Source organism: Dama dama, chromosome 27 (genome assembly GCF_033118175.1).
Source record: "Dama dama isolate Ldn47 chromosome 27, ASM3311817v1, whole genome shotgun sequence".
NCBI lineage: Eukaryota > Metazoa > Chordata > Mammalia > Artiodactyla > Cervidae > Dama > Dama dama.
The window spans coordinates 6,517,638-6,543,423 of record NC_083707.1 but is presented as its reverse complement, the minus strand read 5'-3'; the positions used below and the strand labels follow the sequence as shown (position 1 = coordinate 6,543,423).

At 37.1% G+C, this 25,786-nt stretch overlaps 1 protein-coding gene across 1 annotated transcript in view; it reads left to right on the top strand.

The window, feature by feature from the left end:
* Positions 1–2,015: 2,015 nt before the first annotated feature.
* C27H18orf63 (chromosome 27 C18orf63 homolog) overlaps positions 2,016–25,786 on the top strand; it is a 34,568-nt gene continuing 10,797 nt past the window's right edge. Inside the window, exons 1-11 of the mRNA XM_061130642.1 lie at positions 2,016–2,149; positions 4,135–4,213; positions 8,474–8,530; positions 10,470–10,581; positions 11,296–11,337; positions 12,978–13,054; positions 15,573–15,682; positions 16,611–16,707; positions 16,822–16,907; positions 17,765–17,948; positions 23,794–24,801. Coding sequence (XP_060986625.1) covers positions 2,016–2,149; positions 4,135–4,213; positions 8,474–8,530; positions 10,470–10,581; positions 11,296–11,337; positions 12,978–13,054; positions 15,573–15,682; positions 16,611–16,707; positions 16,822–16,907; positions 17,765–17,948; positions 23,794–24,801 — 1,986 coding nt within the window. The remainder of the gene's footprint in view (positions 2,150–4,134; positions 4,214–8,473; positions 8,531–10,469; positions 10,582–11,295; positions 11,338–12,977; positions 13,055–15,572; positions 15,683–16,610; positions 16,708–16,821; positions 16,908–17,764; positions 17,949–23,793; positions 24,802–25,786) is intronic.

The window sequence follows — 25,786 nt, the reverse complement described above, 5'->3', positions numbered from 1 at the left end:
TGTAGCCAGCAAGTTTTCCATTAATCAGCTTGGATGTGAAAAGTAAGTGAAGTTAGTGAAGTCGCTCAGTCGTGTCCGACTCTGCGACTCCATGGACTGTAGCCCACCAGGTTCCTTGGTCCATGGAATTCTCCAGACAAGAATACTGGAGTGGCTTAAAAGGTGCTGCTTCTCTCTAAACAATCTGTTAACAGATCATCCGAATTTTGAGCCTTCCAATGCAGTCCTTACACAATCTAGGGCAAGAAATTTGTACGTTTTAATTTGTAAGTTCTGCCAGTTATGAATTGAAAAAAAAATTGTTTTCGTGTAATGCTAAATAATAAAATTAAATAAATTCCTGCCTATTCCCGAACAGGTCAGAGTTGTTTACACACAGTTTTCTGATCAGTCTTTGAAGTTGACAAGAGAAGGAGAGGACCACTCAGGAATTTTTTGGTGACTTTGCTGTAAGATATTTAAAGGAAAACTGAGGCAGAAGGTAATTTTAGTGGGAAATGTGTTTCAGAAATGAAAACAACAAATCTGCATTTTAACTGTCTATTTTCACTGACATACACTTTTGTACTTCTGGGCCCAAGCCGTAATCAGTTCTTTGTTTTTTATTTTACTTCATTCGTTATTGATGCTCTTTACCTTGGTGAAGTAGATTGTGTTGGCCTTGGAACTTTGTGCTTCATTTAAAAATTTTTTTTTTCCACAACAATAAGCATTTAGCATAGAGAGAGAGAGTAGAAAAACAGAGAGAAGGAAGGAATATTTCTATTTTTACTATCAGAAATCTTCTTAATTAGGTACACCAAATTAATTAACACCTTGTGTGACTTTGTTTTAATCTTTATAAGAGTACTTGCAGTTTTAAAAGAATTCCATGATCTTTAATGAAGAAACTTTCAAGCACTGTGCTACTTGAATAAGAAAGATGTGTGGGAGCCAGAAGCGCAATGCTGCCATTGGTCAAATGGCACCACAAGGGTATTTGGTTACTGAGATCAGACCTAAGGCTGGTCACACTCCAGATTCCAGGACTGTGTTACTGCTTCTTTTCTTAAAGAGAGAAAATATGTGGATGCTTAAAAGTTTGAAGTACCAGAATACCAGTTACCTTCCCTGGATATGTTTGTGTATCCTAGAGAAACTGAGCTTAAATCATTTCACATTGCAGTTTTCTTTTCTGTTATATGTAAGACAGACCCCAAAGGTATGCCCTGTGAATTATCAACTGTAAAATGTGTCCCACAGAGAAGTTGTAAAGCCAGGGAATTTGTGGAAAAGGAAACTAGATAACAATTTAAAGATCTCAGTGAACAATTTTCTTTAGTGTAAAATGGTAAAAAATATATTCTTCAGCTTTGAAATGCTTTATAGAGATATCTTAAAATAGCAGAAGGCTTTGCTATACATTTTGATTTTTTTAAGAAGTATTGTTGTCATAGGAAAGATTTTGTTTTCCTGAAAACAAAGAGAAACTTAATAACCAAAAATTTTAGAAAGAATTTATTAAATAAAAACAATGTAGCAGAAACATATCTAGTACCCAGAACAGAGTAGGCATTTGATACACATTGCTGGTGGTTCTTTGTGATATTTGTACTCAAATTATTCTATTTGTTGTATAGAACTGCAGGTTTAAAATTATAGATTTTATTTTTGGAGTGGCAGAGTGTTCTAAAGTGTATTGTGATGGTTGCAACTCTGTGAATGTAGTAAAAGCCATTTAATTATACATGTTAAATAGGCGAATTGTATGTGATATGAATTATATCCTAATAAAACTTGTACCCCCCAAGTTCTAGGTTATCATTAGAAAACCTCAAAGGTAAAGTGTAAGTGGTATTTAACTGCTAATATTTGCTAAACTTGTTTTTGCCATTGTATACCAATGCAGTATCAAATATTCTGTGATGGATTGAAATGCTTTACCCTATTGGTAAAATAAATAAAAGTTTACTATGTTTTTATTGTTGTTTGTTTTTAAAGACCTGATTACTGAGGCATTCAGTCAACAGGAAAATATGAATGATTCTAAGCAGCAGTCACTGTTCTTCATCACACTTCCAGATTTACACAAACTCTGTGCTGTCAAGATAATATTGAATAACGGAGTGGCAGACACTGAGATTAGGAGCAGACAAATGAAGATATGCAGGTAAAAAAAAACACAATCTTGTAACTAATACTTTCTAAACTTTTTACATCTGTAAGAACTGTTTTAATAGTATCGCCTTTAAAGCAAGATACTCATTTGCTAAATCTGTTTATACAATTTTAGAATAAAGGAATTCAGTATTGTTCTGACCAAGTATATTGAATTTCATTTAAGGGAGGACTTAAAGTACTTCATATAGAATATCTCACTGTTGAGTCTTTGTATTTGTGGCTTCTTGTGTGTTATTTTAATTAAGAAATTTTATAGACATTGATGAATTAAATCAATGGATTAAGTCAAAACTTAGTCTTAAGTTTTGGGAGACAATCATTAATAACTGTTTATGAAGTACCTACTATTTATGAAGCACTTCAGGAGATACCATAAACATTTTAGATTAATATAATTTTTATATTTTCAGATTGATGTAAGAATATTTCTCCAAGAATTATCTAGAAATATCTAACCTAAGATAGTCTTTGGAAAACACTTCCAGAAGTTGACGCCTAAAGTATAACACTGAAGACCCACCATGTATTAGTCCCTTAAATTGTTTGAGACACTCAAGGAAGAACTCTTAGAATACATAACAAGATTCTATCTCTAATTAAATTTCTTAGAGAGGAGCAAACACTTATAAGATGGCTAGGAGTCAGAAGTAAAATACTCTTGGGTGTCCTCCATTTTGCTCTTCTTTATAAAACTTGTCTTCTGACCACTGTGTATTTTCCCACTCAAGTACATCCAGGAATCTGTACCCTTCCTGCTAAGGTATAATTTGATACCCACTGAGCATTTACTTGTGACCCCTTTTAGGGAAGCAAGTAAGTAGAAAACCTTAAGAGAGATTTTCTGCCATTCACTCTCATATGGAAGGTGGTCTTGCCCATAGAGAGGGGTGCTTTGACTCATTGTCCCAATAACTGACAAAGAGGCTAGAACAGAAGGACAAAGATATGGTTGTGTCAGACAAAGGCACATCTTGTACAAGCACATACTGGAGACATCCCTGGTGATCCAGTGGCTAAAACTCCATGCTCCGTGGGCAGGGGGCCCGGTTCGATCCCCCATTGGGGAACTAGCTCTTGCATGCTACAACTAAGTTCATACACTGCAACTAAAAGATCCTGTGTGCCTCAACTAAGACCCAGCACGGTCAAATACATAAACATTAAAAAAAAATCATAAGCCTGCTGCACCACAGTGCCAACAAAGATGAGCCTAGCAGAAACACGTTGACCCATCTCACGTTTTGATGTAACCCCGCACACACATGCACTCCTGGCCTTTAAAATTTGTTTCCTTGATGATTAATAATTTTGAAAATTTTTGTATTCCTACCTCTATTCCCTTTTGTGTTTTTCCCATCTTTTCTAATAAAATTATTGATGGTAATTTGAAGTGTAATGATTGTTGCTGTAAGTTCACTTGTCTTTTGAATACTTAACTAAAACCACTACCCACTTCATTTTCCTTCAAAAAATTTCCTTTTTGAAGGAAAATAATCTAGTCAATAGTTCTGACACTGAAGTAGTTGATAACTACACTGTTCCTTAAACTCTTTTCTCCAGTGCTTCTGACCACCACTTTAAAAAAAAGGAAAATAGAAGAAATGGGAGTTAGAAGAGCTGAAGTCTTCATAGTGCTTAGACTTTTTCAAGTCTATACTTAAAATAGAAATGGAGTTTTAAAAGAGAAATTTTAGTTCACAGATGAAAGGGTTAAGAAACAGATGTGCAGACAAGTTTTTATATTAATATCATATCTAAAACTTTATAGTTCTCTCAATTCAAATCTTGGCTGATTGCTTACAATATTCAAGGTACCATGCTAAGTGTGGAGAATCATATGGAAATCCATAATACAATCCCTGCCTAGAAGAAGCTTAAACTTTTCATTGGAACTAGCAATTTTTAAATGTTCTGGTAAAATGAAAACAGAGAGTGGGCAGTCCAGTTTAAAATGAATGCATTTCATCTCCACAGGCAGTTGCTGTTTTTGCACCAAGATATCCTTACATCACCTGTACCTGGAATATTTACCCAAATTTGGGTGGTGATGGCGGTTAGTATTGTAACATTTTATAAAGTATCATTTATAATTATTTAGAGCAATATTGATAAGCATTAATTTGGGTATTAATTATAGCTCAAATTGAAGATAGCTTATGAAGACTGATTACATTGTGTTGTAGGTTGATCAAAACATTAACAGACTTTAACTTCAATATACCTCATGTTTAAAATCCATTTTTGTGGCTCTGAATTCGTATTTAGTTTTCTCTGTCATTGATGTTAAAATAAAGATTATCAATGAATAAAATATATTAATGGCATAGTTTTTAAGATAGCACAGACTTAATCCTTTTTTATATTCTTTAGAATTACATTTAATATAAAAGAAGTTCCTTGTTCCAACAGATCTCCAGTTGTGTTTAAAGAACTTGGGCCAACATGTTTTTTATTTTGGAAATTTCATTAAAATGTTTTTCTTACTTAGTAAAATTAGAACAAGAAATATATTTTCTGGTGCTGTATATAGCTCTTATTCTGAGATTTTAATTTCCCAGAAATTAATATTTATTAATAATGCTGATAGATAGTTCAAAATCTTTAGTTTATTTATTTTTCTTTAGGTTTTAGGTTTATATCCATTTTTTATCTTCTCATTTTTAAGAAAGACAAGATGTTAGTGAACAAGTAGACAGTAATGTCTCTATATTCTTTTCTACCTGAAAAACTTAGGAAATGAGTATCCTAATCTTAGCAAGAAGAAGAAGAAAGTCACCATATAAAAATATGTTTTGAACTTTCTCTTGATCTTCCACTTGTGTCCATTTTCCTTATTCATGTCTAAAAAATTATTGCTTAATAAGAAAGGTATTAAATATTTATTACATGAAATTTACTGGCCTTTTACTTTATATGGTTGCTGGATTCAGTTCATTTCCAGAAAGGCTTTCTTCACTAAGGAATGTACCCATAGATTCTACTGGGTTTCCCAGAAAGTTCATTTGGTTTTTTCTGTAAGACGACACTTGTAGCACTTCATTGTCTTTCACTTCATTTGAAACAGTTGTTAGACTGTATTGTGACAGCTGTCATATCAGCATGCATTTTTAAAAAAAAATCAAACTTGATACATTTTTGTGTAGCCATTTTAATATTGAAGATGGAAGAAAAAAGAAACACTTTCAGTAAATTATATTTTATTATATGAGAAAGGTGAGCTTCCCTGGTGGCTCAGATGGTAAAGAATCTTCCTGCAATGCAGGAGACACAGGTTCAGTCCCTGGGTTGGGAAGATCCCCTGGAGAAGGAAGATAACCCACTCCAGTATTCTTGCCTGGAGAATCCTATGAAAAGAGGAGCCTGGCTGGCCACAGTTCACAGGGTCATAAAGAGTCGGACGTGACTGAGCGACTAACACTATACCAGAAAGGTAAAAAGCAGCTGAAACAGCAAAAAGATCTATGCAGTGTATGGAGAAGGTGCTGTGATTGATTGAACATATCGAAAGTGGTTTACAAAGTTTCATGCTGGGATTTCTTTCTGGACAGTGCTCCATGGCCAGATAGATCAGCTGAAGTTCAGTTCAGTTCAGTTCAGTCACTGAGTCCTGTCCGACTCTTTGCGACCCCATGAACTGCAGCACGCCAGACCTCCTTGTCCATCACCAACTCCTGGAGTCCACCCAAACCCATGTCCATCGAGTCGGTGATGCCATCCAACCATCTCATCCTCTGTCGTCCCCTTCTCCTCCTGCCCTTAAGCTTTCCCAGTATCAGGGTCTTTTCAAATGAGTCAGCTTTTCGCATCAGGTGGCCAAAGTATTGGAGTTTCAGCTTCCACATCAGTCCTTCCAATGAACACCCAGGACTGATATCCTTTAGGATGGACTGGTTGCCTTTTCTAAAACCAGCTTGAACATCTGGAAGTTCATGGTTCATGTATTGCTGAAGCCTGGCTTGGAGAATTTTGAGCATTACTTTACTAGTGTGTGAGATGAGTGCAATTGTGCGGTAGTTTGAGCATTCTTTGGCATTGCCTTTCTTTTAGATTGGAATGAAAACTGACCTCTTCCAGTCCTGTGGCCACTGCTGAGTTTTCCAAATTTGTTGGCATATTGAGTGCAGCACTTTCACAGCATCGTCTTTCAGGATTTGAAATAGCTCAACTGGAATTCCATCACCTCCACTAGCTTTGTTTGTAGTGATGCTTCCTAAGGCCCACTTGACTTCACATTCCAGGATGTCTGGCTTTAGGTCAGTGATCACAGCATTGTGATTATCTGGGTCATGATCTTTTTTGTACAGTTCTTCTGTGTATTCTTGCCACCTCTTCTTAATATCTTCTGCTTCTGTTAGGTCCCCACCATTTCTGTCCTTTATTGAGCCCATCTTTGCATGAAATGTTTCCTTGGTATCTCTACTTTTCTTGAAGGGATCTCTAGTCTTTCCCATTCTGTTGTTTTCCTCTATTTCTTTGCATTGATTGCTGAGGAAGGCTTTCTTATCTCTCCTTGCTATTCTTTGGAACTCTGCATTCAAATGGGTATATCTTATCTTTTCTCCTTTGCTTTTCACTTCTCTTCTTTTCACAGCTATTTGTAAGGCCTCCTCAGACACCCATTTTGCTTTTTTGCATTTCTTTTCCTTGGGGATGGTCTTGATTCCTGTCTCCTGTACAATGTCATGAACCTCCATCCATAGTTCATCAGGCACTCTGTCTATCAGATCTAGTCCCTTAAATCTACTTCTCACTTCCACTGTATAGTCATAAGGGATTTGATTTAGATCATACCTGAATGGTCTAGTAGTTTTCTCCACTTTCTTGAATTTCAGTCTGAATTTGGCAATAAGAAGTTCATGATCCGAGCCACAGTCAGCTCCCGGTCTTGTTTTTACTGTATAGAGCTTCTCCATCTTTGGCTGCAAAGAACATAAATCAGTCTGATTTCAGTGTCAACCATCTGGTGATGTCCATGTATAGAGTCTTCTCTTATGTTGTTGGAAGAGGGTGTTGCTATGACCAGTGCGTTCTCTTGCCAGAACTCTATTAGCCTTTGCCCTGCTTCATTCTGTACTCTAAAGCCAAATTTGCCTGTTACTCCAGGTGTTTCTTGATTTCCTACTTTTGCATTCCAGTCCCCTATAATGAAAAGGACATCTTTTTTGGGTGTTAGTTCTAGAAGGTCTTGTAGGTCTTCACAGAACTGTTCAACTTCAGTTTCTTCGGTGTTACCAGTTTGAAGTTGATAGTGATCAAATCGAGACACTAATTGAGAACAATCAACATTATATCACGTGGGAGATAGCTGACATACTCAAAATTTCCAAATCAAGCATTGAAAATCAGTTGCACCAGCTTGGTTATGTTAATCAGTTTGGTGTTTATGTTCCACATAAGTTAAGCAAGAAAAACCTTGACCGTATTTCTACATGCAATTCTCTACTTAAACATAAAAAAAACTTCCATTTTTAAAACAAATTGTTATGAGTGATGAAAAATGGATACTATAAAATAAGGTGGGACTGAAAAGACTGTGGAACAAATGAAATGAACCACCACCAACCACAACTAAGCCTGGTCTTTATTCAAAGAAGGTGATGTTGTGTATATTTGGGGGGGGGGGGGGTGGTGGGGATTGGAAGGGAGTTCTCCATTATGAGCCCCTTCCAGAAAACCAAACGATTCATTCCAACAAGCTGCTCCCAGTTAGACTAACTAAAAGCAGCACTTGACAAAAAGTGTCTGAAGTTAGTCAACAGAAAAGGCATATTCTTCATCAAGATAATAGAAGATCGCATGTTCCTTTGATGTCCAGGCAAAAGCTGCTACAGCTTGGCTGGGAAATTCTGACTCATCTGCCATACTCACAAGAAACTGGACTTTAAGATTTCCTTTTGTTTACAAAATTCTCTTAATGGAAAAAAATGTCAGTTTCCTGGAAGACTGTAAAAGGTACCTGGAATAGTTCTTTCCTCAAAAAGATAAAAAGTTTTTGCAGGATGGAATTATGAAGTTGCCTGGAAAATGGCAGAAGGTAGTAGAACAAAATGATGAATACATTGTTCAATAAAGTTCTTGGTGAAAATGAAAAATGTGTCTTTTATTTTTGCTTAAAAACCAAAGGAGCTTTTTGGTCAATCCAATATTTCAGGAAGAGAATGATTATCACTTGCTTCTTTCTCCAGAGCATAGAAACTGTTAGTATGATGGTCCTCTGCTGTGTTCTGCTGTATAAATGTTTAAATTCTTTATGTAGTGCATTATTTAATAATATATTTAAGTCATTTTTATAAATATGGATTTTTTTAAATAGATAACATTTTATAAAGCTGGAAAACTTCATGCCTATATGGAAAAATACAGAGCTAAGGTAAGTTTTTAAAAGGATAATAATTCCAGATGTTGTTTTATTGATTTTGTGTATTCAACTTATTTTGTCAGTAAACAAAAATTAGAATACCTTTCTTATAAGTTGTTTCTATGCATGTGGAAAAACTGATATTTTCTCTCAGGACAATTTATTTGTGCACATTTAATAGAGAAAGGGGGAAGAGGCTTAATTTTATTGGGTACTTTCTTGCAGGCATTTTATGTGACATAATTTCATTTGTCATCTCTATTTTCCAAGAAGTGAATATCCCATGTTTACAGATAAACTGAAACCCAGAGAGGTGAAAAAATTGCCCACAATCATATAGCTAATAAGTAAGGGAACAAAAAAATATAGATTTTATTCCCCATGGTGATGAGTGTCTGGATCTTAGCAAAGAAAAAAGAAATGAATACTTGAGGTAGAGCACCTGTCGTGTCTCAGTGCTCAGGCTGCTGAGACTTTGCTGGAGCTCCCATCATGTCTCTGCGTGGGTGTCTGAGGCGCCGCATCCTTGGGTATTCTAGCAGCCTGTCCAGGCATCACTGTTGGCCTCTGTTCCTGGATCTAGTGGAGTTTGGGATGATGAGGTTTTCGGTCATCTTCAAGATGAAATGCTTAAGTTATAGGAGAATGATGAAGTCTCAATAATACCCAGAGATGCTTTGCACTTCCCTGAGAAATACTTGAATAACCTGAAAGCTGACTTTAGCCATCATTTACCATCCGTGGGAAAGCAGTGTTCTTCTCACCTGTGTTGAGCCTTCACGATTATGCTCAATTTGTCTTTATCTGGATACTTTGTACATGAGTAATAATCACAGCAGATAGTCATTGAACATCTATGATATACTGAGCACTTTGCTTGTTTCTGGAGATAAAGCTGGGAACCTGATAAACTTCTTGCTCTTGGGAATCTTAACATAGAAAAATATTTTCCTCCTTTTTATTTGTTGGGTGACAGTTCTTGGCTGTCTCACTTTTGTCTTGCTAACAAAGGCCCTGGCAGTGTTTTCTCTGGCTGCATTTGCAAGAATGTTTGTATAGCAAACAGCCCTGAGTGTTTCCTCGTATGAATATGCTATTTCATATGCAACTGAATACTCGAGGAGGGACTCTGCTGATCTCAGAGTTTTCTGTCTGTGAAGCTCTCTTCTCTCAATACTTTGCCCTCCAAACTGTAGCTCCCGTGGCCTCCCTAGACTCTCAGTTCTGTCCATTCAACCCAGGGAGCCGGCTGCCTCTTCCAGGATTCCCCTTCCCTGCACTGCAGCCTGGAAAGCCTCTTTAATCAATATGCTGGGGTCTCAATGAGTTTCCCAACTCCTAGGGGTTTGTCTTTTTTTGTTGCTTGATGGCCTGTGTCTTGTGAAACATTGTTTCATTTAACTTACCCAGTGTTTTAGTTATTTCAAGTGGGACAATGTGTTTGGATCCCATTGGTCCTAAGTGAATATTCTGACCTTTGAAAATTGTGTGCAAGGACAGATACTTGTTGCATTGTATCTGGTGCAAACACATGCATACTGCTGGTTTCATGTGTGCCCATGTAAACATTTAACTTTTCTGATATAGGACTAGAGTGAACAGTAATGAAACATGTTACAGTGTAGTTTGGGGAGGCTTCCTCTGTGCAGAGCAGAATACAAAGTAAAGTGTAAGCTTCTAGCACATGAGCTCCAAAGATTTAGGCTTATTGGGGCAGGATAAACTGGTAGAATTTGGCCATTACAGTCATAGTATCAAAGTGAATATATTTTAACACTTCTTTAACTTCAGAACCAGAAAGGATTAGCTGGAGTGATGGCTGTAACTTCTACCCAGAATAACCCAGTTTTGTTGGGAGGTGATCTAAACACACAGACATTTTCTCTGAGTTTATAGTATAGCATAACAATTACTGTGAACTTGCCCATATTTTGTGCTTTAATATTTTTAGGTGGAGGCTCCACAACAAGTAATTCCTATAATTCTTCAAAACTGCCTTTCATATTCACTCACAGCTAGACTTGCTCCAGCCTGGAATAAAGCTGGCCATCTCTTGGTACAAGGTGACTTTATCTCTTTCAATCATTAGGGCTTTCTGAATCAGATTACTTCTATTATGTACATCTGTTTTTAATTTCAAAATATAATGTTTTTAGGGAATTTTTTTCAAAAAAATCTTTTTATTTTGTATTAGGGCATAGCTGATTAACAGTGTTGTGATAGTTCAAGGTGAGCAGCAAAAACATTCAGCCATACATATGTTATACATGTATCCACAGGGAATGGTTTTTAAAGCATAGCCCCAACCAAACATTCTTAAGCAAGCCCCCATCAACAAAAGTGTCCTCTCCTTCCTTTGTGATTATATCCAGAGGAGATTTCCTAGTGTTACTATGGGAAAAAGTGGTTTTATTATAGAATACTTGATGTTTAAAAAGGAATAAATGTAAGTTATGGAGCACTATAATAAAATGAACACAAATTATTAGTGTTGTTGGAACCAAAAGTCTATTCTGAATTTTGTGTTGTGATCTGTTTTCTAACTATTTTATACCAGGAAAAAATATGTGTGGGAAGAATTGAGTATTTCTGTCTTTTTAATATAAGAGATATTTTTGAGTGTTATATTTTTTTCTCTGAACTATCATCAGATATTCATTTGTATAAAACTGCATTGTAAAGCATTTTCTGCAGCTTTGATAACTTTGCATAAGGAAGTTATATTAAGCATGATTTATGAGTTTTAATAATATGGTGTATTCTATTAATTTTTTAAGGAAGAGAATTTCTTTCTCAGATGGGAAAGCAAAGTGCTGTTGGTAAGTAAAAATATAAAAGTTAATAGATAAAACATTAATAAAATAGTTGTTTAAAAATGTTATAGATTGTTGGGTTGTTAAAATCTTGATGATTAGGTTGTATCAAAAGTTAATCAGATACTGTTACAATCACAGTTTCACTCAGGAAGTCACTTCTGATTCAAAAATATATATTTTACTTCATGAGAAAAAAATTCCCTTTTCTTAATTGATATAAAAGCTACATTTTTAATTTCTCTAGTTAAAATTATAACTAAAACAGTTTAATTTTGCAGGTATTTATAATGTATAGTCTCTAGAACAATATTGTAAGAATTCTTTAGTACTGTTGTAAGTAAAAGCTTTGGGTTTTTTTATGAGTACATGATTCTTGTTTTCAAAAAAAGATTGCCTAAAGAGACACAGATTGGTCTAATCTAACTCTTTCGTTGATGTGCGTGGTTCTATTGCAGATAGACACATTCCTATCAGTAGTCCAGAGATGGCAGATAGATGGGAATCCTAAGCCAAGTAGACATTGTCAGTCATGGTGGTTTTACCAGCATCTGACCGTAGCCTTAAATCTCCATGTCACCCACGGACTGTTCTGTCTGAGTTGGCTTCAGGCTGAAGCCCGTTTGCCCCTCTTGCTCTGGGTTCGTGTGTAAGCTGGGCAGTGACAGTCACTGTGCTCCAGCTCTGGGTGAATGACTTCTTCGCCTGTCCCCAGACACCGTCAGGAGACTAAGCTGTCGGAGGGTAGAGAGAGCAGTTTAGGACAGCAACACTCCTCACTCAGGTGTTAGAATCTTTTCTTTTAGTTTTACTGAATGTAGTATTCTGTAGCAAAACTTACAAGCTGTAGATGTGTAGCTCATTGGATTTTCACAAACTAAAATATCCTTAGAACCAGTTCTCAGATCAAGAAATGAACATTACCAGTACACCAGAAACCCCCGCATGCTTTATTTCAGGTAGCACTATCTGACTTAGATGTTGTTGTGGAGTCACTAAATCAGGTCCGACTCTTTGAGACCCCCGTGGCCTGCAGCACACCAGCCTTCCCTGTCCTTCACTGTCTCCCGGAGTTTGCTCAGATTCATGTCCGTTAGTCGATGATGCTATCTAACCATCTCATGCTCTGCAGCCCTCTTCTCCTTTTGCCTTCAATATTTTAATTGTGAGAAAGCAAGATAGATGCCTTGGGGCTCTGAAAGATTTGAAATACATCTGCCAGTATATTTGAGGACATTTGTTAGTAAGTCAAAAACATGGGATGGTACCTATTCTGATTTAAGAAGAGTCTTCACTTTTCACATATAGTAAATGTCAGGCTGCTAGGAGGTGTCTGCTGTTCCCCTCTCAGTTGTGGGATGTCTCATTTCCTCGTTGTAGCTGTGCCCTACACGTTACACCCACATACGTACTGTTCTGTGCGTTTGTCTTCTTTTAGATGTCCCATCTGTAAGACCGTCAAAAATACAAATACATTCACTATATAAGGTGACTATTTGAGTTTTACCATGTGTGAAAAAAATCAATTCTTAACAGAATTTCTAACTTGAATAAATTGAGTTAATTTCTTATGTTACTAAAATACTTAATTTGTTAGGCTGGAGTAATAATTCCAGAAAGTTCATGGTTAATAATTTTATTTTCAGAGTTAGATATCAATGTAACAGCAACTCAAGTTTGTCTAAGCATAGAAGCTCACACAATCAGACTGCCACCACCTCAGGTACCACATATTTTTATTTCTTAATATATAATTAATGTGTTTTTATTACTATATAATTATTTATTATCATTACTGATATGCTAGGAGGTTTTAATTTTTAACAAGAGTGATGAAAAATTTATTATCAAAATCCATATTATTAAATACTTGACATATTGATGTTGTCTTAAATCTGTTTACCAAAGAAAACATCATTCTGTCCGTTTAACACAGATCTGATTATGTTATTCCTTTGCTCAAAAATCTCTTTAGGTAGCATTCAAGACTCCACAACGCTGCATTGCCTCAGCACCTGCTCTTTGCCTTTTCTTTCACCTCCAAATATTATAAGTGCTATTTCAGCTCATACTAAATATATTAATAATAAACCCACATTGGCATTGTTACGGTTTTTTTCATCTTTTTTTTTTTTTTACACCTAACACTTTTTGCCTTCTTAGTAAAAGGATCTATCTTCTATTTTGCTTATTCTCATAGCACCCAGTATAGAAACTTTCACATTAATGGTAACTCAGTGAGTGTTATTTTCCTTCTTCTGTGACAGTGGTTCTCAACAGAGAGGGGTGGAGGGTGAAAAGAATGGTTTCTTCCCCGTGAGACATCTGTGACGTCTGGAGAAAACTGGGCTATCATTCGGTGGGAGGGTATGTTGCTACGGCGTTAAGTGGGTAGAGGCCAGGATGCCGCTGAGTCTTCCAGAGCACACCGGAGCACCTCCACTCCATCCCCACCAAGAGTCTTCCGGCCATAGTGGCCACACTGAGGAAGCCCAGGCACAGGACTGAAGACTCTTCTTTGCTTAGCGTGCCCCTTGATGTGCCCCTTGATGTGCCATGCACTCTGCTTGTTCTTCAGGGACCAGCTCAAATGCCGCTCCACTCATTTCTCCATTCATTCATTGTTTGATTACTTGTTATGTTAAGGCAGTAGACAAGTCAAAAATGAATGGGATCTATGTTCTGGCCCTCAACAGTTATGTAAGCCAGTAGGAAAGCTGACCTGAGTATAAGTACTTGGAGTTGCTACTGAGTCCACACTCTTACTGCTCGCTGCATGGCAGGCCAGTAGATTGAAACACGAGGTGTTTGGGCAAAGACCTGTCAGCAGATGGAGAGGATGGTGGACTAGTGTTCCAAAGAGCCATCTTACCAAGTTCCAGTTCAGGCTGCTTTTATACTAAAGAGGGAGCGGGTGTGGCTGGTTGTTACAAACTTCTTGGTGCCTGAATCCTTTGTTATTGCAGCTGTCCATGTCGGTCAAGTCATGATCTTCCTATAAACCTCCAGCAAGACAAAGATTCCACAGCTTTCTATCTCTATATGAATGGAAAGTGTTATACCTTTCAAGGTCAGGCCTGGGAGACAGGGCTTGAGAATGGTCTATCACATATATTTCAGGTTGGTTCTTCTCTGTCACAGAGCCAGTGGCATAATGTGAATATCTTGTACTGACAAGGAACCTCCCTAAGGCTCCAAACTCACTGTGATCTTTCACCCACTAAAACCTCCACACTATGCCTCACCACATATATTTCTAGTATCTCCATTAATCTCAGAAACACAATGGAAATTCAGAGCAGGATTAGTCATTGAATGTGGAGGAAAGGGGTCTAGATCTAGGCCTGTAAGGTTTGTATTGGCAGAATGCAGATAAATCAGTGAAGGGGCAGTGCTTTAAGCCAGGGCCTTGTTATAATGCTGATGGCTTGTCCAGGAATTGGAAAATTGGCTGGGTCAGCTGGAGTTCATTGAGAAGCCGCAGGCAGTAGAGTTAGAATGTTGTTTCCCCAAAGATGAATGAATAAGAGCGAGGGATGTGAAATGTTCTCTCTAAACACAGTGTCCTCCACCCGTTAATATTTTATTTTGCACCTCACTTGAGGTCTCTCCAACTTCTGCCTCGCTGTAAGAAAATGGCCCACACTACCCAGAGTGAGGAAACTGTAAGTGGCAAGTAGTTACCACAGACAGGGCACCTGAGCACCAAAGAAAAAAGCATTCCAGATCTTGGAGAAGGGATACAAAAAGAGAGTGCAGTTGTTGGTTCTGTCCTCTTGCTTCCAGAAGACCAGAGGAAGGTATAATTTCCTAACACATCCTCGTCCTCTACTTTAAAAAATTTGTTTAAAATTTAATTAAGAAGCTATTCTGACAGAATGTAAATATCTTCCTTTGGACAGAAATTCAACTCCCACTTAACATAATTAAAGAAACTGAAAGCCAGTTCAAATAAGTACAAAATAGGAGTTTGGCTTTGGACAATAAGAGGGAAAGTATGAAATATTTGATAAACTGTGTAGAGGAGGAAAAGGGGTGAGCTGAAACACTGATTACCTTGTGTAAAGTGGTTATACATGATTCAATGTAACAGGCTTTGAAACTGTTTCTTTACTGATGGTGTATGTGTGATAAATCTTTCTTTTTTTTTATTTTAATGAAATCTGTGTTTTTAAATGTTTCCTTTTGTTTGCCAAATTCTTTGGAGGACTTATGCATTAAATTCTTATTTCTATCAAAAGCTAAGAGAATTTGATATTTCTCAGAGTATTATAAAGAATTTTGAAACTAACCAGAGTGCTGTTATTGAGGAACAGTCCATTTTAAGCAACTGGTGTTACGTTCTGCCAAGGTGAGATTTCAGTTTGTATTATCTGGGGTGGGTTTGGGATATAGTAATTTTCTCCTATTTTGCTTCAACATTATTATGTGCAAAGTATAAACCATTTTTGTGAATTTTGGAAACTGAATTATAACTTTAAAAAGATATTGAAACAATATTGTCATACTTGCAGAAGCCATCAAATTACTGAAATAATTTTATTACACATTTGTATCTTTATTAGACCTCATTTTGAAACAGTAAAATTTCTAGATATCTCATTATGAAATTACAACTATATATAACATCAATAAAACCTTATAAATGTGTACATATAATTAATGATTCATTATCATTTGATTTGAGCTAAGTTATAAGTTTGCAATATCTTCAAGGGAAAAAAATGACTTGTTACTAACATAAATATGACTATTAGCATGAAATTTTAACCAGATTAGGAAGAACTTTAAGTAGTGGAATCTGCATTATAACTTGGTCATTGAAGCAGAGAAGCAGAGACGCAGAGAAGAGGTAGATAGGGAACATAGATTTGCTTCTGATTCATTCAACTCTTAACAGACTTCTCCCTGAAGTCTAAAATTACCAGGCCTACGTCTGTGTGGCAACACTGTGTTAGTCATAGTTTGGTGTTTGTGACTGGCATATTGTTTGCATCAGTTCAACTTTGTTTTTCCTGACAGTTCTTTATTAAGAATTTAATACAATGTTAATTTAGAACTGGGAGCAAATGAGTAGCTTATTACTTATATGTTGATAGTTGCTAAAATTTTTGAATGCTTTCCAAATCACATAGTTGACTTAAATCAACCCAGGAATCGAAACCAGTTCCCTTATATCTCTTGCATTGGCAGGCGGTTTCTTTACACTATAGTGCCACCTGGCAAGCTCCCTGTCTAAGCACTGGCTCATAATATTTTACCAACTGTATTTTTCATAGTATGAAAATGGGACGAATGATAAGTATTCTTCACTCCATACCCCCTGACTGTCCTTTCCACTCATATGAAGATTTCCAGATGCACTGGGATGGCCTGGTAAGGAATAGAAATATATATTACATTAGTAGCTATTTAATTTTGCTTCTTGTAATTTAACCTTAACTTTAGCTTTCACTCAAAAAGAATTTCAACTTTGTTCTTAATTTTTAGTACGGCTATAAGCTTCCAGAAGACCTTGGAACTATTAAAATATACTGTAGCATCTACTTCAAAATGATAGGAGAAAGGATCTTCACATATCCTTTACAGATGCTTTCTGCCCACCCTAGGATCCAGGCATGACTCCTAGTAGAAGGGAACAAAATAATTGTATAGGATTCTCCTTAGCCAAGGGCTCCCTCCGGTGGCATATTGAAAGGGTGGAATTGAAAGAATGTCAATGAAAATTTCTTTTTTGGAGAATAATTTCACAGGCAAAGTTTAGAGGATTTAAATAGCACTTAGTGTACCTCATTGATTTGAGAAAATATTTTTCTTGATGTTATTTTTAAAAATCTACACACGGAGAGAGCACAAGTACTCAGGCGAAACTCTCCCATGTTAATTAATACTGATTTCATTGTATTGACCGGCTGGTCTCTAAAAGGAAGAGGGAGGAGCCTAGTGTTCTCTTTCTGTATTCTATATTTCCTAACCCAAATCTTAATATAAAGTTGAAGTTAACAGCTATCAATTATTCCCCTTCATTAAATGCCAAGACATTACTCCAAGTCTTCAGAATGTTTTATATCTGAAAAAGTTACCTGCTTTGCTCAAAGAACCACATTCAGAGCTTAAATGCAATTCATATGTGGTGTTTCTCTGTGCTGAATTTTTACTGTTCCTGGAAATGCAACCTGTTTATTGTTTACTGTGTCTTTTGTGTCTTTTCTATAAATCATTAGTTTGCCAGCCTGTGGCGGGAGCCATATAGTAATAAGGGTACTACTGTGAGTTGTTTTTATTGTGAAAGTTAAAATTTAAAGTAGTTAGGATTTAGTTATTTGTGCCTTTTTAGCAGTTACAATTTTAAGACCTTTTTACATCAGTTAAAAAAAAAATGCTATCTCCTTATCTGCAAAAAAATACTCCATTGTTCTTTAACAATGTTCAGGTACCCTCTCAGTTGCATCAGAAGTCAACCCATACAGTTCTTTCCAAGGGTAGATACGGAAGGTGTGTTGAAAAGCTTTCTTTCAGATTTAAAATCTAAACTGCTCCATATATGTGGATTTCCCATAAAGATGACAACTAAACCGTGCTACTACACACAAGAACTAACCACACTGCATTTGCAGGTGAGTAGTTTTCCATGTCCTACCGAGTTCTCTGAGACACGCTCTGCACGTGTGTTGCTCGGATCGTTGCCGTCAGCGATGGACAGCCTAACCCACTGTGCTGGGTCTCTTCCCTCCGTTCAGAGTTTCCCTGATACTCTTTGTTTTTTTGTACTGTTGTTCCTATTATTATTGTATTTACCTTGGTATTATGGTAGTTGTTGGTCTGTTTCTTCTAATTAATGTAACGTGAGTTCTTAGAAGGCAGAGAACATATCCTAAGTTCCTGGTACTTAATATATGTTCATTACGTGTTTTTTCAAAGAATCAAAGAATAAAGGATCTTACAAGATAATTTGGAAACATCTGCCTCATACAAGGAGAAGGCAGTGGCACCCTACTCCAGTATTCTTGCCTGGAAAATCCCATGGACAGAGGAGCCTGGTAGGCTGCAGTCCATGAGGTTACTAAGAGTTGGACACATCTGAGCGACTTCACTTTTACTGTTCACTTTCATGCACTGGAGAAGGAAATGGCAACCCACTCCAGTGTTCTTGCCTGGAGAATCCCAGGGACGGGGGAACCTGGTGGGCTGCCGTCTATGGGGTCACACAGAGTTGGACACGACTGAAGTGACTTAGCAGCAGCAGCAGCCTCATATAAATCCAAGTTTTCTTTGAAGTTCTTTTGAGAAAGCCTTTGAATAATTGATAGAAATTGAATTAACTTGAGAACATTTTTATTGTAAGATGATATGCTAAGTGAAATCTTATTTATAAAAAAAATAATAAGTAGCAGTTTAAGCAGTACTGATGAAGAAAATAAGATGACTTATCTTCACACACAATAGGATACAATTTTTTTGTCAAAAGGCAACAAAATCAAAAGGGAAGCTTTGGAAGAACAAATGTATATTTAATTTAAATTTTTCAACAAGAATCTTTCTTTTACATGACAGATATAATATGTTTTCATCAGAAGGAAAGACAAAGGTTTGAATAATTTGAGCAGTTTGAGATATAATATGGATTACTGGAATATTGCTGAGTCTCCTTTCTTGACTTACTAGCACCTTGTTTTATTGTAGCCTCCACTGTGCAAATGACTTAGGCTTTCATGTATGTTGACTTGCTATGGCTCCAAGACTATGCCTCATGACATTTTTTGCTTTATGTTTTCAAGCCAGATCACATCATCTGTCATTAGCCAGCATGGGGGTCTAGTGTCCTTGGGTTAAGGGTCAGCACCTCATATAAATGCTACAAAAGCATGACAGCCAAGATATCAGGTACTATGGGTAAGGCCATTTTGCTGGAAGGGCATGTGGGTGAATGAATACCAGCTGATGTCTTTTTGAACTTTATGAATCTTAAAATTTTGACCAGACATAACATTTTAAAGAGTTTAGTTGTTGGCCAAGTCTAAATCTGAAGAATTTAGAAGACGTGTCATTACATCATGCACTTTTATCAAATATGTTTATATATTTATTGACTACCTAATATTTCTAGCCCATGTCTGTTTTGGAAATGGTGAATGCAGACAATGTATTTGTGAATATTTGCTTCTCAAATGCAAAATAACACTTATGTGGAATTTCTGGTCTTTATATTGCCTCTGACAATTGGAACGCTGACGATAAGAATTTCTCCTACCCAGTTTTATTGAGCGCCTTCTGTATGCCTTCTCATTTAATTACCAAAATAGACTCTTGGGGTAAAAAATTGTTTCCTCAATTTTGCAGAAAGGGAAACTGAAGCTCACAGCATTCAAGTAATTCAACCAAAGCCACACAATTAAATACATTGTAAAATTAAAACTGAAACCTGAAGAATCAGATTCTTAGTTCTAAAATTGGAAAGTTTAGATTTGTGGTTAAGATCTCAGGCTCTGGAGACAGGCTGCCTGGGTTTGAACCCCTTATTACTTATTTAACCTTGAAAGTGAAAGTTGCTCGGTCATGTCCAACTCTTTGCGACCCCATGACCTATACAGTCCATGGAATTCTCTAGGCTAGAATACTTAAGGTGGTAACCTTTCCCTTCTCCAAAGGATCTTCCCAACCCAGGGGTCGAATCCAGGTCTCCCGCGTTGCAGGTGGATTCTTTACCAGCTGAACCACAAGGGAAGCCTGTGTATAATCTTGGACAAGTTATTTGATCTCTCTGTGCCTCCGTTCCCCCAGCTGTAAAATGGGGCATTGCAGTAGTGGTAATGCTAGTGCTCATCACAAATTGGGCTCTTCAGGAAGCCTGCTCTGAAACAGAGTCCAGTGTGTGTGATGATTGTTGAGAACTACCCTTGGAATCAATACCCGTGGGAGGCAGGGAAGGAAGATTGGGTGAAAGGAGAAGTCAAAACCAAAGCAGGTACTAAAATGGCCAGTCACGGTGGTTCTGCATTGGCCAAAATAGCAGGGCTTTATGCCTCCTTCCAATCTGTTGTTAGATTTGGGCCACCTCGAGACAGGCAAATTCTTGAGTGAGATGGGCATCCATAACTGAGGCCATCTCTGCAGGGGCTGACTGCCTAAGGAGGTTTGCTGATAGCACCCAGCAGCGGGGATCCCCCTTTCTGGAAGGAGCTCTACGCAGCATATCACCGTTTCCTTCCCAGAACCAGACTGCACAGGGTTTTGTGGGTTTTATTTTTAGATTAGATAATCCTCCTTGGAACAGATGCTTGTATTTAAACCTTCAGTAAATGTTAGTTTCTGTTATTGCTACCACCTTGTTAGGTCTAAGAGTCATGCAGTACTAAAAAAGAATAAATTTAAAAAATGAAAAATAAATGGATCAAACTGCTTGAAAAAACTCAACTGACTTAAAAAAGGGTTTCATAAATTAGCAGCAGTGCCTAGCCCAATTAGCTTTAAAAAAAAAAAAATTATGAGAATTCTCCAAGATACATAAAAGAAGTTACTATAGTATAATGAACTCTTGTATGCCTACCATCTGGTTACTCCTTGACATATTTTTGGAATGCGGGGTAACTGTAATATTTTAAAACAAATCCAGGATGTACTATTATTTAATCTGTAAAGACTTTAGTATTAATATGTGTCTTTTTCTAATAAGAGCTTTTTAAAAAATTATTTAACAGTAATTCCTCTGTATGTGTGTACTTAGTTGCTCAGTCATGTCCAACTCTTTGCAACCCCATGGACTCCTCTGTCGTGGGATTCTCCAGGCAAGAATACTGGAGTGGGTAGCTGTTCCTTTCTCCGGGGGATCTTCCCCACCCAGGGATTGAAACCGGGTCTCCTGCATTGCAGGCAGATTTATTACCATCTGAGCCTAGTTCATACTCTAATTCCCTATCTATCTCAAAGATTTATTTTCGAGGTTTTGTTTAAATCAGAATCCAAGCAAGGTTCACTTAATTTGGTTGTTATATCTTTTAGATCTCTTTTATTATATCACATCCAAAACTCCTTTCCCTTTTATTTATGCCAGTTATTTGCTGGGAAAAATGGATCATTTACCCTGGAAAATGTTCCCTTTCTTTGCATTTGAATGATGGTTTCCCTGTTGTCATGTCTTTGAAACTTAACACTTTCTTGCAAGACCCATATTTCCCACAAACCTCTAGCTAAATCTGAGCTTAACTGAATCCTGGTTCGACTTTAATTAAAGAAACACTCAGGTGGTGCAAGGCACAGAACCAAATTTTAATAGATAAAGCACATATGATCCATCATTTTGGTTAGTCTTCAAGCTTTATTTAAATATTTCCTTAATTCTGGACCTCTATTTGATATCTATTTAAATATAGGTTAAAGCTTTTGATTTCCCTCTGTAATTTTACATTAATGTACAAAGTTATATAAATTGTATGCAGTTCTAGAAATTAAAAGTCACCTAAGCCACAGTGACACCTGGCAGAATAGTGGTCATAATGTGATAAAGCATATGTTTTCTCTTAGGTTATTATTTCACAAAGCTTTGGTTAGTTGACAATTTACGTATTTTAAGTTCTGTGAACTATTTATGATTTCATCTGCTGTTTACATAAGCCCTTTTTGTAGCCTTTAAAGATTTTTTTAATATAAACCTAGAGGTTTCCCCCTTTGAGCTATTTACTATATTTTAGAAATTGAAAGAATGCATAAATAATATATTGACAGGCTCGGGGGCAAAAACAAATCCCTGGAAATTATTTCCATCAGAGGTATATTCCTGGAAAATATTCAGGTATATTTAGGTATATTCCTGAAGACAAAACTGGACATGAATGTAAATGTTTCAGATACAAATTCTAGATGAGTTTTATATCAGAATACAAGTAACCTATTATATAAATCTGCCTGACTGAGTTTTTCTTTTTGTATCTCAAGTAGTATGGATGCTGTTTAACAGTTATTACAGTTTATAAAAACCAAGAGTCTAAAAATGTTCTTGGATTTTCTGTAATTGCTTTCAACTTAATTCTTGAACCATATTTTTGTCAAACAGAAAATATTCAGTCTAGGCACTTTAAGATGTTAGTCACTTCTGACAAAGCATCTTTTTGAGATAGAATTTTATGCAAATTTAGAAATCATCCTCCCCGTGGTAGCACCTGTGTACAGAGGAAAGCCTCATAGGGTGAGGTTGGTGATGTGTGGTAAAGCGCATGTGGTATGTTTACCTAATGTGATCCACGCCAGGAAAGTGACTGTCCTAAACTCTGTTTCCAGACATCTACAAAGCTGGTGAGTGGACACTTGGACTTCTGCTCACTCTGCCACCAAAATTCCAAAGTCATCCATAAGTAGACCTTTCAGCAGAAACTACAGAAGCATGACTTTACCTCACTTCTTTCTTCCAAATATTCTATGAGTGCATCTGATTGGTTGATCTTAAATCACATCCTGAATCCTAGCTGCAAAGGAGAAAATGTTCATTTTAGATTTCTAGGCTCTAGAAAGAGTGCTAAGAGAAGGAAACGGAGTGCTAAGAGAAGGCTTTATTGCTTAAAGCCTCCAAAGTTCCTGTTTGGCATAAAGTTTTATAAATAGATAGTAGTGATGATTACACAGCAGAAGTACAGTGGGGGATATACTTAATGCCACTGAATTGTATGCTTAAAAATGGTTAAAATGGTATTATTTGATGTTTTATATTTTTTTTTTACAATTTGTTTAAGAAGTCTATGAACACTTGTTTCTCCTTAATATATCTGACAAGTCAGTTTGACAAATGTTTCCAAAACGCTTCCAGGTACCAGCACTCTAGTAGGCAATGAGAAGACAAAATGATTAAGACAGTCAGTGCCCTATAGTCAGTATTGCACTTACTCTGAAAGGCCCAGTGTAAATGCCTCTTCCATTACTTTAATTTCTTTGAATAAGTGTTTTGTTAGTAACTGTGTGGAGGATTTAAGAATGTGAAGGATGTAAGAGTGAGTAACTCATGGTTTTCCTACCCTCAAAGAGTCTAGTATTTACTTAGGGAGAGTGAACATGCACACTAAAAGATAAGAGCGCTACATTGTCCTCTTTTTTTTTTTTTTTTTTTGGTGACAAATACTGATAAATGATCTTTGAGAAGCTGAAAGGGAAAAAAACGGAGAGAAGAGAGACAGACGCATGAGCACATTTGAAACACAACGGCAATAGCTACGTGTATGGGTTTTACAGTTCACTTACTACAGTTTAGAACATAACTTCATCTGAAAACATTAACTTGTATGGATAGTATCAAAAGTAGGATAAAAGTCATAAGAGACACACACATGTCCTCAATAAGGCCCATTTGTTTTTTGTTTTTCTTTAGCTGTTCTGTACACTGTAGTGTTACTTTTTATTCTTATCTTGATGATATTTTATAAATTATTTCTTTTCCTTTAAGGACAGTTTTACATTTTCTAATGTTTATCCTTTCAGGAAAACAAAGTCAAGCTGCCCAATCTAACGGCTGGACAGAGGTTCAGGTCCGCTCCAGCTCCAGCCCCTTCCCCAGGACCCGCCCGGGCTCCGAGCTTCCCGCCGTGCTCAGCAGCTGCTGGCCACAAGGGGGCGCCCTCGGCCAGCCGGCCGAAGCCCGCGGGGTCCTCGGCTCTGCGCCTCCAACCGGAGTCTGTGCAGAGCAGCAAGAAACCGCTGTCCGACCAGTCCGCGCTAGTACTGGGAGTACCCACGCCCAACAGAGGAAGTGCTCCAGTTCAAGACACAGACTTTAGCCCCCAACGTAATATTGCCCCTAAATTCATACCAGTTTTCAAAAGTCGACCATTACAGATGAACAAAAGTATCTTACCACCTGAGAACCTGAGAAGAAAACGTGTTGATACAGAATCTAAGTTGTTTTCCCTTAAATCTAGTGAGATCCAGGACGATAAACCAAATTTAGATCCAACTGCTAAAAAACGTCATCATAGCATTCAGGTGAAGGCTAAAAATGTAAATCTCAAGACTTGTAGATCTCGGCAAGAAAAAAACACTGAGTCCCATGGAAATATGACAAAAAATCCCCTTTCTAGTGGAAGATCATTGATCATGAGTTCAAGTGAAAATAAACAACTGTCTAATAGTTCAGTATTTCAGATGCCAACTAGCAATTTAGGTGTAATAAAAAGTGCTGTTGGCTCCCAAGTGAATGGAAAAGAGAATTTGACAAGCAGATATATAACACAGACTTTAGGGAAAAGTCATGAGTCACTAAAAGTGAAAAGCCAGCCACATATTTTTGAATCAGACACAGATCCGGAAGATTCCCAACCGCTAGAGTCAATTGACCAAACTAAAGAATCGGATGTAACTGACCACCGATTAACAGTCAGCAGAACAGCCCCCAGGTCTAAAAAGAAGTTATGTCAGGACTCTCCAAAAACGTCAAAGAAGCCTCGCTCCAATACTGTCCTTTGTGGACAATCCCGTGCTTCTAGGAAGCAGGTAAAAAACCAAAATGCAGTTTTAATCTGGGGCCACTCATCATGTGATACACTTTTAAACCCCCTAAATAAAGATATAAATGATTTGCCAAAGATCTTCTAGAAACACACTGAGAATTAGAGTATCTAACACACCTGAAAGTATATACAATTAATTTATAATAAAATGTGATTCTTAATCTGGTTACAGATACATCACTTGGACGGATCAAAACCCAAGAAGTCTCTCATTCCTAAAGCTTAGGACATGGATGTGAAAGAAGGAAATACCCAGCAGGTAACTTCGCTGATACCTTCTGAGTTGTTTTTTGTGACATCACCCAAATTGGAATCACCAAGATTAGGGGTCCCCAATCTCATGTACCAAAGGAGCTACCTTTAATCCTTGAAGCCTTAAAATCTAGGAAATAGTAAATGGTGGGGACAGTACAGCCCTTGACGAAGGACTGTGCGCAGCAGCTGTGGTGGTTGTAAGAGGTCCCTAAAGAGGGGTGAGGTAGAGGGGTCCCATCGCTGGCTCCCACCCACTGTGTCCTGGGGTCTCGGCAGACTAAGAGGAGGGTACTGCAGCAACAGACTGCCTAAAGATGGAAGATTTCACAGCCGTTAGAACACCTACTTTTTGGACTCTCCCCCGAGATAACTAACCTCAAATGATGTTTCCAAAGTTAATCATTAAGTTCAAGTTTACTCCAAAGAATTTTACAGTGCTGACTAGAGTTAAACGTGAGATTTAGCTGAAAATGCTAGTCCACAGCTTCTGAAATCACAAAATCATGCATCTGGAAAAAGCATTTTATTTTGTCCTGCCATCCGTTTAAGAACAGACATGTTACTAAAATATACACAAATATTTTTCTGCATAGAATTGTTGGAATATTTTCAGTTCAAGTTTATTATGAACAAATTAGAAAGCATTTTCTTATTTTCTCTTCCAAATGCTATTTCTTTCCATAATTAATAGAATTTTAGCCTGATTTGAATTA